The 14,487-nt window shown below is 36.7% G+C and overlaps 1 protein-coding gene across 1 annotated transcript; it reads right to left on the bottom strand.

Annotated features, from left to right (window-relative positions):
- Positions 1–1,119: 1,119 nt before the first annotated feature.
- Positions 1,120–14,487, bottom strand: Phum_PHUM221180 (dcapl, putative; the record flags this gene model as incomplete). The annotated part of the gene is made up of 19 exons (XM_002425760.1): positions 1,120–1,303; positions 1,380–1,461; positions 1,558–1,812; positions 1,894–2,105; positions 2,182–2,241; positions 2,263–2,372; positions 2,436–2,586; positions 7,475–7,549; positions 9,746–9,916; positions 9,995–10,056; positions 10,657–10,689; positions 11,362–11,470; positions 11,562–11,684; positions 12,465–12,513; positions 12,655–12,727; positions 13,145–13,257; positions 13,532–13,624; positions 13,928–14,069; positions 14,230–14,487. 19 exons carry the CDS (start codon positions 14,485–14,487, stop codon positions 1,120–1,122), a joined length of 2,355 nt encoding a protein of 784 aa, XP_002425805.1.

Below are 14,487 nucleotides of genomic sequence, written 5' to 3'. Positions count from 1 at the left end.
ATTCACTCTAAATCCGTTTAACAAATTTTTTAATGTATTCGTTAAGAAATTACGGTTAACTCGTCGAGATTTTTGTTTTTTCATTATCATTATTCAATTTTATATTGTTTCTTTATATCGATATACTTTAAAACGTGACAATATTATAATAATTAAAAGGATTTTTGACAAAATTAATTAGTGACTAACGGGTAAAATTACGACACTAGCGCTCCAATCGTTAGCACTAACGAACGGAAATATTTGTAATTAAAATTTTGAAAATAACCGAAAAAGAACATTATTACTATGTGTAAAGTATCATACAACACAGTATGAGTATGTAATTTTTTTTTCATTTTGTTTTCTCGTGTCAAATTAACGTTATTTAAATTAAAAAATTAATTTTTCTCAACGATAAAATAGTTTTTTATTTCCTTTTTAAATTCGTATTCGTGTTTTTAAATATAATTTCGGTGGTTTTATTAAAAAAAAAAAAAATTAAACAATAATACATAACGTAATATTTAATTTGTATATTATTCATAATGCGACACAAAAACGCCTAGACTAGTTATTTTAATTAAAAAAACAGGTGAGTGTTTTAGTTTGTTAAAAATATAATTCATAAACTTTTTTTTTTTTTTTAGTTTTTTTTTCGTGTTTTTGTAAGACTTAAAAAGAAAAATTTTAAATATTTTTTATGCTTTTATATGTGATGTATAAATACAAGCATTTCCCTCGTAAACGAGTTTAGGTTAAAATTAGGGAAATCGAATAGGTAAAACACGTTGTTTACCATTAAAAAAAAAAAAAAAACGTTTTCTAAATGTGATGTTACGAACTCAATAAACTAAAAAAAATGTGCTTAAAATTAACTGAAGAAAAAAAAAAAAGAAAAAAAACGTTGATTAATAATGATGAAAAAAAAAGGATAATTTTCGCTTGACAGCTGCTGCTACCTAACGTTAAACTTTGTAACTAATAAAACAAGCAAATAATGGATTTAAAACATAAGAAAAAAGGATAAAATAAATTAATTTAATATTTAAAGCTCGTTAATAGGCACTGTCGTCGTGGTTACCGCCGTCGCCGCGCCACCTCGCCACTCCCCCACCGCCTTCTAACAATTTTTACATTTTAAACGAATTCAGGTGCGATGCGTCGAACGTGGGTCCCTGGGAAAATTCCCAATTTTCCATCGCTCGTTTTACTTCCGATGTACCAACCGTCTCCGCATTTTTCAATAACCGTCACGGTTTCTCCTTGTAAAAGTTCCAACTCGTCGTCGTTATTCGGTACGTGGTTGAAGAGTACCTGATACCTGAAAAAAAAAAAAACCGTTTGATTAATTCGGGGAGGAGGAGAGGGGAATTCGTCGAGTAGGGATAAGAACTTACAATGCGGGTTCGGGCCTCGGATTAACGCGAACGTTAAGCGGTTGCGTTGCAGATTTTACATTCGAACGTTTCAAATCGAATTCTTCGTCTAATTGCATGAGGGCTTCGTCGATGAGCATGTCAGCGTTGACGTGATTGTCGTGATAGTTGACTGAAGCTGACGACACGGTCGATCGACCCGGAGAATTCGGACTGCTCACGTAAGGAGCATAATAATGTTTCGAAGAAAGGCCACTTCCGTCGTGTATGAGTGAATGAGCCGCAGGAGCAGCGACGGGCTTGTTGACCTTTTCAGAACGGATTTGCGTGTTGACGTTAACGTGTGGCGTGACCAATACGTGACAGTACGAAGCCGGTATTATTCCCGTTCTGTTACCGATTTTTCCTTCGAACCAATTTTCGTCTATTTTTCGCGTCAGCGTTATTATGTCGCCTAAATAAATTTAAAATGAATTTTATTTTCTTACGACGTTCTGATAGATGACTTTTTTTTTTTTTTTGTACTGTCACAAACCTTTCCGAGCCGGAAGTTCTAATGATGTTTGAGGTACAAAATCGTACTTGGCTCTTGCACGACCGTATTTCATTATTTCGTGATAAGGAATCACTTCGACGTAGCTCAGCGGAAATAATCCCATGGTTCCATCGAGCAAGACACCTTCGCACCAATTCTTATCCAATCTTCTCATTATGTATATGATGTCACCCCGACGGAAAGCCAGTTCTCTGATTCGAAAATAAGAAAAAAATACCGACGGTAAAAAATATTTCGATGAAGATCAAACCTGAAACTTTAGAATACCTGGGTCGCCTTCCTTCGAAATCATACAAGCCTCTCGCGACAAGATCCGGATCCACGGAACTATCTTTGTCTTTCGAATACTGGAAATTGTATTCCAGCGGAAAATCGTCGTATCTGTTCAACGGTATTGGACTTTTTTGCGACGGTATGAAATTATCCGTGTGTCTTCTGCTGTTCATGTCTTGCAATTCCTGAAAGTGAAAACCGTGCTGTAGTTTTGTTTGTTTGTTTGTTGTTTTTACAAAGAAACGTACCTGCAAATATTTTCTTCTCCTTTCTTCTTTGTAAATTCGTTTCATCGATTCCGCCTGACGTCTCGCCAGTTCGTCTTCCGACAGCATGACCTTCGCTTCGGATCTTACGGGACTCTTGTAATGTATGGTAACTTCGGATTCCACGTATTTCCTAGGCGAATCTACGAGAAAAATTAATGATAATAATAATAACGATCGGATCGACTATTGCGTGACTTGCCGCAATTTTTATGTTTTAATTTTTGACGTGTCACGCATCGAGCAAAAAAAAAATCTCTCTTTCATTTCACAAACGCACACAAATGCTGAGAGAGAATTTTTCATTATCGCAATTTTTCCAATCAAAGCTCGTTTGAAGGAGGAGTAGGAGGAAAAAAGAAAAAAAATCGTGACAGTGAGTAATTTATGTAGTAGTAGTGTAAAGCATAATTCGTAGTGACGTTAAAATGTTAGATCATCATCATCATCATCATCATCATTAATTATTTTGCCGGAAGTAACAAAAGGTACAAAATCAATTAAAAAAAAAAAAACTTTAGTAGTTATTCAAATAAAACTTTGTGATTCATCACAAAAATAATGCTTCTCATTTCCGGAATCATAGAGAGGTTAAAAGAGCATAGAAAATGAAAACTCCCAGAAAATTGAATTAATTGTTATTGTTTTGTTTTTATTTAAAAACAACCGAAAAAAACTGTTTGAGTGTATGTATGTGTGTGTGTACAAACGCACGGCGTTGAGATACAAACCTGGACTCACTTCGCGGATTTCAGGTTCAAAATTGGTGCTGACGTTTTCTACGAAAAATAATTACAAATTATTTTATTTAAAGCGTGTTTGAAAATTTGTTGTCGGGGGGGGTGGAGGGTGAGGGTGGCAAGGGGAGGAGTGACAAAACAAAAAAAAAAAAAGTGACGATAATTTGTTTGCGAACGTGCGAACGTGATGCTCATTTGATTATGTGACCGACGTAACGGAATTCCATCACCTGACGACAACATATAAATAAATAAAAACCTTTGAATGTAACGGTAGGCTTATTCCAGGTACACCACCGATCCGATTCGTTTCGTTTGCATCTTCTATCAACTTCGCGTTCGGGTTGGTACCTATATTTTGGACGATGAATCGTCGGATCGAATTTTTGATCGGCGAATATGCTCCGGTCGACGGATGAGGATGAGGAGGGTTTCAATATGGACAAAGGTTTTTTAGTCCTTATGGGAGATGAGGAATGAGGTCGAGGTTTGACTTGGGATTTCGATTTTGACATTTCGCGCTTTTTAACAACTTCCGGTTCGGGAGATGTCGGTCCGCCCGGGTACCTGTGAGCGACCCAAGAACATTCCAGGTACGGCGCGATGTTTCGGAGTTCGTTCACGTCGGGAGTGCTCGTGTACATTTGTCCCAATATGGACAATCTTTCCGCGTCTTGAAGCCTTTCGAATTTTCTCTTTAATTTTTCAACTTCTCCGGAAAAATAATATCCCCCGTGATCTTTCGTGTAATCGATTAGGGATTTGTAATTTTCCGGGGAGGCCGGAAGTTCGTGCATCCGAGACGGCGAAATTGAATTTTTCCCGTCTAATCCTTGCAGCTGCAATTCCGCCTTTTTTGATATGACGTTTATTCTCGGCATGTAACGATCGTTGACGGTGATGGGACTTCTTGCGAGAGGACTACGAACTCTACGAACCCTACTTCTACCTCTCGAGGAATGTGGAACTTCTTTTTCGAATTTCGTTCTCAACCATCTCACGTCACCGACTTCTTGTCCTCTCACGGTTACTTTCGAAGGATCCGTACCGAATCGTCGAAGCATGTCGCGGGTGAGTTCGGGATCGCTTGCGAATCTTCTAGGAGCCGGCGGCAACCAGAAATCTTTATCCGACGACAGAGACAACAAATCTTCCCAACTTTCGAACTTGTTGCAGAGTTTTCTCACTGCTCCGCATTTTACCATTTTTAAATACGCTCTGTAGTATTTTGTGGGGTCCGGACTCACGCTTCTCGATCTGTAGGAAAACAAACTTTCATTGCTGCTCACGCTCGGAAGATATTTATAATTGACCGGACTTGATGATAAATTATATCGAACGGGTATGAATTTTCCATCGTCGATGATATTTTTCCCACTTCGTACATCTTCGGGTTTTACCGGAACTGACGTCATCACGCCTTTCGTACCCTCGTTTGACGTTTTGGAAAGGTGAACGGGAGACGTCGTCGCATACTGTTTTTGATGACCGAAATAATCGTTTAAATTTTCCAGAGAAGAAGAAGGCATTAAAATTGATTTTTTCTTTTTATTGGCGGTAGTTTTGTAAATTTCCGGTTCGTACTCAACTTTCGGAAAATTTTTAGAATCCATTTTATCAAAATCCTCGTTGCTTTGTCGCAAATCTTCAAAATATTGAACTTTTTGCGACACGTCGATAGAATTTTTTCTAATTACCGTTTTGACGGAAGTTTCCGAACTTCCGCTTCCCGATTCCGGTTCGGAAACAAATGATTTTTTATATTTGACTGGAATAACGAATTTCGATTTTAATGACTCGTTACCTGTTTCCGGTTCCTCCATTCGATTTTCTGGAATGTAATTCATTTCATAATCTTTATTCAACTCGTAAAGTTTACCGCTCGCCGCCGCTAAAGCTCCCAACGTTTCCCTCGGCAAAATCGGACCTTTTCCAGGACTCTTGGACATTTTTTCGATAATCTCGCGACTAAGAGTCATCGACAATTGTTTTTTTTCATCTTCGGACAAAGGTTGCGACGACGCTGACTTTGACCTTTGACTCGCGTAACGATGATCCTCTTTCGGATGACGAGTTTCCGAAAAACTCCTCCCGTATTTCGATGATCCTCCCACATCTTCTTTCCACGGAAGTTGTAACAAGTTTCCATTTTCGTTTTCGCTTTTCACCAATACCGGAAGTGCACTTATCGAATCCGCTTTTTTCCATTCTTTTTGCATGCTTTCCTTTCGTTTTATCGTCGGAGTCAAAGTGTTGCTCTTTGACATGGCCGAACTGCAACGAACTTGCAACGGACCCTCTCCGGGTGATTTTATCTTACTGTTTTTAGGTACGCACACTTCGTACTTGTCCGCGAAATTATCCGTACTTCCGCTCAAACCTTTCCGTCTTAAATCTTGACCGTATATGTCGTTCAATTGATCCTTTAGAAAATTAATTTGCTCGTTGGACAAACTGCTCCACGCTTTGAGACTGTAACCGTATTCTTTTCCGATTCTCGCGTTCGTTTTTTCAATTTTTTCCAAATCTTCCAGGGTCAAAGGTCTTCCGCGATAAGATGCCGACGTGTTGTTTAAATTTTTTGCCACGTCAACGACGGAATTTCCTTTCCAAAGAGATTTGTAATTGTCTTTCTGCACGTCGAAATCTTGTTTCCAAATCTCCGATTCCAATTCTTCGAAAGCAAATTTATTAAATTGTTCTTTTAAATCTTCCACGGATCTTTCTTTGATTCTTAATCCTCTGTCACCTTTCCAGCGAACGGCTTCGACGTCCGTCGCTCTGAACAGCAAATCTTTTTCCTTTTGTACTTTGAACAGGTTTTCAACCAATGTTTTGAGTTCGGCTTCGGCTCGTTCTTTCGTACGAACTTTTTTCCAACGGTCGAAATCGATTATTTCTTCGTTTCTGAAACGCGGTCTCAAATCACCCGTCGAAGCTGTTTTTTCCAATTCTTCCATTTTTTCAAGGTTCGAATAAAATTTATGAAGTTCTCGAAACCTTTTACACTTTCGAGAGGAATGCATGAGTTCGAGAACGTAGGCCTGATATTCCGTGTGATCGCTCACGTTGCTCAAATTCAACGAACTCGTACTTCGTGTCAAATCGCTCGTCGTTTTCGTCTTTTCATCGTTTTCGAGTTCTCCGGCGCTTTTAGCTCGACCCAATAATTTTTGCCCGTTCAAAATTTTTTGACTCCTTATTCTCCTGCAAGAGGGAGAGCGAGACGAAGTCGGAGAGGATCTAATAGAACTGATTTCGCTTTGTGAATCTCTCAATTGTTTCCGTTTACGATCATCTTCCGGCGTGTTCGAACCGGATCTGTAAAAGGGAGGCTCGCTAGAACTCCTTTCCTTACCCTCCGGACTAAAACCCCTTCGGGAACTTTCGTCGAATTGACTTAACGAATCGAATCTCCTGAGTTTCGTTTGAAAATTTTCCGAGTGAAAACTTCCCAAGGGACTGTGAAGTCTATACGGATCGTAATCCCGATCCAAACGTTTGAATTTTGAAAAGGAAACTGGACGTTTTTGATTGAGATAATACGTGACCAAAGACAGAGAAGGTTCCGATTTGTACGTTTCCGGCCAATTGATTCTTCTCTGATACATTCTCGCACGTTCCAAAACGGATGAAATTTTTTCGTAATCGATACCTGATTTCCTTTCCGGGGATCTTCGTAAAAACAAATTTTGAAAAAAAGAATCCGTTCTAACGAGATCCCGACCTTCGGCGATTTCATTTTTTTCCTTTTTAACCGTCATCGATACGTAACGTTCTGGAGGTTTTTCACGTATCAAAATTTTTTTTTCCTTTTCTCCACCGTCGGGTGATACTCGCGACTTGCTCGTCATTTTTTTCACTTTCTTATCCTCGTTGATTTCCTTCTTAACGGTTTTTCCTTTTTTCAACGGCGTCACCAACTTTTTCCCACCGGTTTTCCCATTCGATGTTATTTCTTTCGGTTTGACCACCGATTTCGTGATGCTGCACTTTTGAAGGGATGGTTTATCGGTAGCGACGGGTTTTTTAGCGATCGTTTTAACAACATCCGAATTCGTCAATTTTTGAGTTTTTCTTTTGACGTTGTATAATCCGGGAGATGGAGATCTCGGGCTGGAGACTCGACTTGCTGAAGAAACGGGTGAAAAAGTTCTGGAGGAATGAAATTGATTTTTTTCCAGAGACGAATTACTTCCTTTATCCGATATTGGGCTCTTACCGGATTTTCCACTTTTGTAACTGCTGACGGATGGACATGGCGAAGATGAACTTTTCGACACGGTGCTCTTTTTCAAGGACGAATTTTCTTTTTGCGGTGCGTTACGTGGTAATCTTTCCCTACTCGGAGAATATCTCGACTCGGTCATTGGAAAATACGGTGTCTTGCTCAACGACGGAGTGCTGCTCGATCTCGGAGACTTGTAAGGTCCTTCCTGTTTGGAACGAATTCCGGAAATCAATCGGCTACGGCGACCTATATCCGGATACGTTGCTCTGAAGGGAGACAATCCCGCACACGTTTTTCCTCCTAGTCTTACGTATCTATCCGTGTGAATGCTCATCTCTCCGTTTTTGTTCCTCTTAATCGTTCTCACGGTTTCGACGTCGTCACCGAATTCGGGTTTTATGTAGTCGATGTCGTCCTTGAATTTCCTCTTTATCTTATCCTGGAGAAATTTAACGTTCGAACCGAATTCGTCGAGTCGGGATCTGTGATGACACGGATACGTCACTTTCATTTTCGACAACATTTTTAAAGTTTGACGATTTTTCGATTGTTTTCTTTTCGGCGGCATCGGTTTGTTCATGTCGGGCAATTTGAAAATTTTCCTTCGCACATCCGGTGAAAAACTTCTGCTTCGGAAAACTTCCGTCATGTCGGACTCGATCACTTTCGATTTGGAGTCCGTTTCTGATATTTTATCGATCGGACTCATGGTGATTAAGTTATCGTTTCCTTTGTCCGTCTCTCCAGCGAAATGAACGACTGGAACTTTTTTTTTCAATTTTTTCTCCGCTTCTTTTTCCGTAAAATCTTCTCCAGACTTTAGACTTTCAACTTCGTCTCTTTTCAAACTCGATGATTTTTTAACTTTTTCCTCTCGCGAACCGAGTTCCGGAAAATTTTTTTCACGTTTATTTTTTTTCACCGTAACTAATTTTTTCTTTTTTTCTTTTTGAACGTTTTCCGCGAGATTGAAAACTCCGGTTTTCTTTCCGACTTTTTTTATTTTCCTTTCTTCTTGATTAATAATAATAGTTTTGAGAAATTTTTTTCTCTTTTTTTCCCCTTCCGAACTTTTAATTACCTGAGATTTTTTTTTCCCGTTCGTACACTTTTCCTTTTCCGGTTTTCCTACGGATGATTTTAAACCAACGGAATTTTCCTTTCGGTTTTGGGTTTTTTCCACGGGTTCGCTTATGTTATTTCCTCCGATCGCACCTGATGATTCCAAATCTGTTTTTTTTTCGGTATCGGTTTTCGACTCGGACAAAATCTCACACGAAATCGAATCCCCCCCCGTAAATTTTTTCACCGACGGCGAACAATTTCTTCTAACGGGTAAATTAACGTAAATCGGAGTTTTTTTCGAACAGCTCCTCGGTTTCGGTACTATTTGAATGTAATTTTTATGATCGGATATATTTTGAAGTTGAACCGAAAATTTCTGACCTCTTTCCGAGTTTTTATCATCAACCGACGTAGTCGAAGAAGAAGAAGGAGGAGGAAAAGGAGGAGGAGGCGGTTGTCGTGGAAAAGAAGATGCGACGTATTGTGCTTGTGAACCAGAAGGAGGAATAGGAAGAGGAAGAGGAGGAGGAACAGGTGGAAATATATGAATTTGTGAAAAGGAGCTGCACACTCCGAATGGGAACGCCGAGTAATTCAACGTGGTTTTATTTTTAATCAATGGATGCAAACAAAATGGAAATTCACTTAACGGAGTAATATTTTGTCTGTGTACTCGAATTCTTGTCAAAGTTGACGATAATGGAAAATATTCAATTTCCGTGTCTGCAAAATTAAAGAACAAAACAAAAAAGAAAAAAAAAAAGTTCGAACCTCGCGTGCTCCTTCATAATAATAATAATAATAATAATAATAAAATTTGTGCCACGATTAAATTTGTGCAAAAAAATTGTGCACACAAACTAACTAATATTACAACCGTTTAGTGAATAAATAAATTTAAAATATGTCGTGTGAACGTGAAATAAGAATAATTAAAAAATAAATAATAATAATAATACTTAAGTTTATCGCGTAAATTAGGGGGGTGCGAATCACCCGAAGGGAAGGGGGGCCGTGGGACGGAAAATATTTAAAATTTCGCCGCGTGTGCTTGTGCTTGATTTTACCCGAACGCGAGAAGGTTTTAATAATGAATTCGAAAAAATTTTTCGCGGGAAAATGATAGACGTGTCAGCAGCAAAATCATTTCGATCGCTTTAAAAAAGGATATTTTTCCGTCAAAAGTTTTTCGCGTACGAAAAGAAAAAGAAAAGTGAAAAATAATAATAATAACGATTGATATAATATTTACCGACTTACCTTTGGGTCTTTCCGGCGCGGGTTTTCTAAGGCCTTTCAATGGTATTTCACCGCCTTTTTGAATTATTCTATACGCTTCTTTTTGTTCTTCAGAACTTGGAGGACTTTGTAAATCGTCTTCCGTTCTTTTGTAAACAAATTGAGGATCGCTCGCGTATCCCGAAGCGCTAGAAAAAAAAAGAAAGAACGAAAAACAATTTTTTCGTTTCGTTTCCCCACGTTCGTCACGTTGCGTAAATACTTACTAATTCGTAAATGATCGGGAAGATTGAGTTTTGTATGCCGGACGTGTTTTATCTTCTTCTCCCTGTAAAATTAATTAAAAACATTTTAAAAAACTAAACGAAAAAAAAAAACCGATACGGTAACACAAAGCACTCGATTAAGACAAAAAAAAAAAAAAACAAAAAACAAAGCAGTGCTACCACAATAATTTAATTTTTTTTTTTCAACACGCATACCAAACTACAAAAAAAAAAAAAAAAGGAAAAAATTAATGATTTTCTTACTCTTCTATATTGTACGAAATCTTTCCTTAGACTATTAAAAACGGGAAGACTTTTAGCATCCGAATTCCGATACGTCCACTAATTTTTTTTTTTTTTCAACACACGCGTGTTTAAAGTAAATAATTAAAAACAATTATTATTATTATTATTATTGTATCAAAAATTTTACAAACATGCACGTGGGGTAAACACATACGGGCGATAAAAAATAAAAACGAAAATCATATTATTATTATTATTATTAGTTTGTTTTTTAAAGAAAATCACAACAAAAATATTTTACGGATAAAAATTATGTTTGTGGGTCAAAACAACAACAACAAAAACAACAACAACAAACGACGACGACGACATTAAAAAAACAAAACAAAAGAAAAAGAAAAAAAATATTATCGTACCCTGTCAAAAATTTCCAAAACTTCGTCCCACCACTACAAGAGAGAGAGAGAGAAAAAAAAAAAAAAACAAAAATTAAAATATTATTGTCAAGCGAAAGAACAGAAGAAGAAGAAGAAGGAAAACAAACCGGAAATGACAATTTCTAGTAAATTATTAAGGAATGTACGTGTACGTGACTTCCGTTTTCGCGAATTCGTAGTTAAATTCGATATATTTTGATTTTTGTAGTATTTAATCGATTCTTGTTTTTAATATCGAAATGCGACGGCAGACGATTTTTTTTTTTTTTTTTTTTTTTTTAATTTTGCTCCGGTTCATTGATTTTAATTAAAAAAAAAAAAAAAAATTGGGTTGGGATAATAATAATAATAATGAATTTTTTTTTTTTTTTTTAATGACAAAAGGAAAAGCAATTTATTCAATTTTGCAAAATTGAAAAATAAATTATTATTATTATTATTTTATGTGTCCCGAACGCGACCCGATTTCAATTATTTCATTTGTTCGCGCCCTTTTTCTTCTTCATATACCTGTGACGTATGAATTACGTCATCAACGACGGTTTTTTATTTGCTGTCGGTTAGTAAAGCGAAAGAATAAGAAAAAAGCTCGATTCGGGAAGTTAAAAAAAAATTATTTTTTTGGGGAGGGGAGGGGAGGGGGTACTCTAAAAAAATAAATTTTTTTTTTTAGCTTCTACTAACCTTGTTAGCTTCTAATTCGCTAATGGAAGAATGTCCAGGTTCGTAATCCTCAATACGTCCCGGTTGATTTTTATACGTTCCTAAATCACGTCTAGGAGGAGATTCCCGTCTGAAACATTAGAAAATTACGAAATTTTAACAATTTTTTTAAAATTTGCGTTTGTTCGTTTGTTTGTTTGTTTGTTTGTTTGATTACTCACGATCTGGGTAATGTGACCGATATTGAACTTGTTGTGGCCGGCTCTGCTCGTCTTCTATCTAATGTGACATATCTGTTCGTTGACAAATCGTAGGTTAATGATTCGGGTTCAGATTGATATCCGCTACTTGAACCGTGACGATAATCAAATATACCTGTTAAATACATACAAACGAACGTCAATGACGACAGCGTTTTCAAACGAATTAATAAACAAACGCACGAGAAAAAGCAAACAAACACAAAAACAAACAAACATCGACAAAACTGTTTTTTTTTTTGTTTCACGGCAAAAATGATTCACAAACGGTTCTCGATTTTACAACACTCACTACAACCTACTACAAACACTACTGCTACTACTATTATTATCATCTCATACGAACGTGCATTTTTAATCATTTCAGGCAACGCAATCGACAAAGCTTTTTAAATGCCACGTGGGATACCACGTGACAAACATTTCACAATTTTCACGGATAATATAAGGAGATGATAATAATGATAACGACGAGGCGACAGGATCATCATGAACGATGATGATGATGATGATAATTGAATTCACGGAAACATAAAAGGTAAAATGTACAAGTTTAATTAATAATAGACGGTGAAAACCGTTCGCGGCAAAACAATAATAATAATAATATTTACAGTTATTATTATCAAAAGGGAATTTTATTTCAATCTTTGAGATTTAAAGGGGAGGGAGGGGCGGGGTCAAAAGGTGATGAGAGTTATATATCACAAACAACAATTTCTAACTAACAAATTTTATTTTGCCGTTATTATTATTATTATTTTCGTCTCGAGTGATTGAAACAAACGCATTGTTAGAAAAGCTAACGACACGACGATTATGACGAACGCAACAAACAAACAAACACATAACTACTCTACAAACAAACCTTTACGACTCGGACTAGTTCGATATTTGACTGTTACATAATCTTCTGAAAACAAAAAAAATAACGATCAATTCGAACGTTTCGACGAACGTACGAACGGATTCTCTATCGAAATAAAGCTACTCCTTCTTAACGCGGGGATTCCCCGTCCATAATTTTTTTTTTTTTTTAATATTACGCACTCACCATCATTTCCTTGTTTGTGCAACGAGTCGTACATTCGCTTGTACCATTTTTCTCTATTTTCGTCTGTCAGTTCCTAACGAAAAAAAAAAAAAAAAACAATTTAATGATGATGGTATTAATAATAATAATAATAATTATACAATGACGCGAAAAGGAAAATGTAATTGAAACGAAGGACGTTTGTTAAATCAACATCGAGGAAAAAAAAATTCCTGTGGGAGTGAATTATAATTGTTGTTGTTGGTAGTAGTTTATTCGATATAAAAAAAAATTTCAACTTTTTTAATTGTTTTTTTTTTTCTCGCGTGTAATTAAAAACTTCGATCGATCGTGACACGTTCGCACGAAATTAATCGTGGAGGGAAAAATTCCCGTTCGATTCGTTCCCCAGGAACAAAAATAATAAATAATAATAATAATGACTCAAAAAACAAACGCGAATTCGATATCAAAAATAATTCATCAAAGAAAAGAAAAGAAAATTATTTACCGATCTAAGGACTAATGGAACTCCTTCTTTGGTTGTGGGACCGATTCCAATAATTTTCTTTGGCGAAACTTCAACTTTTCGCGGTCGATCCGATTCGCTTTTCGTCAATGATACTACAAAAAAAAAAAAAAAAAAAACAAAAAAAGAAAATTAAATAAAAGTAAAATTATAAAAAAAGAAAACTGACCGTTTGGAAAAGTGATCAAGAATCAATGGGATAGAGCGAAGAAAGAGAGAGAGGGAAGAGAAGGAAGAGAGAGGAAAAATCACATCGATGATGATGATTATAATGACGTGATGACGACGACGACAACGACGACAACGATTATTATTATTATGATGATGATGAAAAATAATAATAATAATAATAATAATAATTCTTCTTACCTATTTCAAGCCTTTCGATTCCGGATTCGTTGGAAATAGGAAACTCATTCATTTCACTGTTGAGATAATGAGCTCCCCGAGGCAAACGACCCTCTGTAAAGAAAAAGTGCAAAGTGTGGCATCGTGCTTCTAAAAAGAACTAAACAAGCATTTTTTGAATGTTTTCAATTGGGTTTTTTAAAATTTTTTTTTAAAATCGTGCGTGTTTTCCTTTTTATTTATTTAATCTATGGAATTTTTAACGATATGTAAACGACAAAAAAATATTATCATTGATCCTCCTCCTGTGAGAGGAGATTGTTCGCGAATCGTTTGTAACTATCCCCATCGACCCCCCCCCGCCGTGTGTGTGTGTCCTTCGACGTTTGTCATTTAGCAAAAAAAGAAGAAACAAACCTCTGGCTTTTTGAAGAAGAGTCACCGTCGGATTGGGAGCTTTCGGAAGAGATAAAGCAGGCGAACTAGGCGATTTTGCTAAAAGTGGCAATTCACCACCTGTATGCTGCCATGGTGGCGGAACACTCGATTCTCTTTTTTCCTGTTGGGAACAAGAAAAAAAAAAAAATAATCATCATTATTCTTTACCGTGACCACGTGCGCGAGGATTCGATTCGGGAAGTTAAAGTGAGTGATATTACTGGTGGTTGCAACAGCAACGGGAAGGGGGGAGGGGAGGAAGAAAAAATTAAAATTCTTACGTCTGGAGTATTATATTTTTTCCTGGATAAAACGGGAGATTCAAAATTAACGGGACGAAATTCTTTTTTTTCTAAAACGGGACTAGCTTGTGCGGACTTTGGAGTCCATACGGGTGGGATGGGTTCATCTTCTAATTTTTTCCTCTCTTGATTTTCTTCTTTTTCTTCTTCAGTCTTTTCTACAACGTTTTTTTGCGTGGGAGACCAAACTCCTAGAAAAAAAAGAAAAAAATCATTTTCGTTAAACTTTCGTCCCAT

This window comes from Pediculus humanus, genomic scaffold (assembly GCF_000006295.1).
Source record: "Pediculus humanus corporis 1103172107574 genomic scaffold, whole genome shotgun sequence".
Lineage (NCBI taxonomy): Eukaryota > Metazoa > Arthropoda > Insecta > Psocodea > Pediculidae > Pediculus > Pediculus humanus.
Note: the sequence above shows the minus strand (reverse complement) of the source record. Positions and strands in the feature narration are given on the sequence as shown.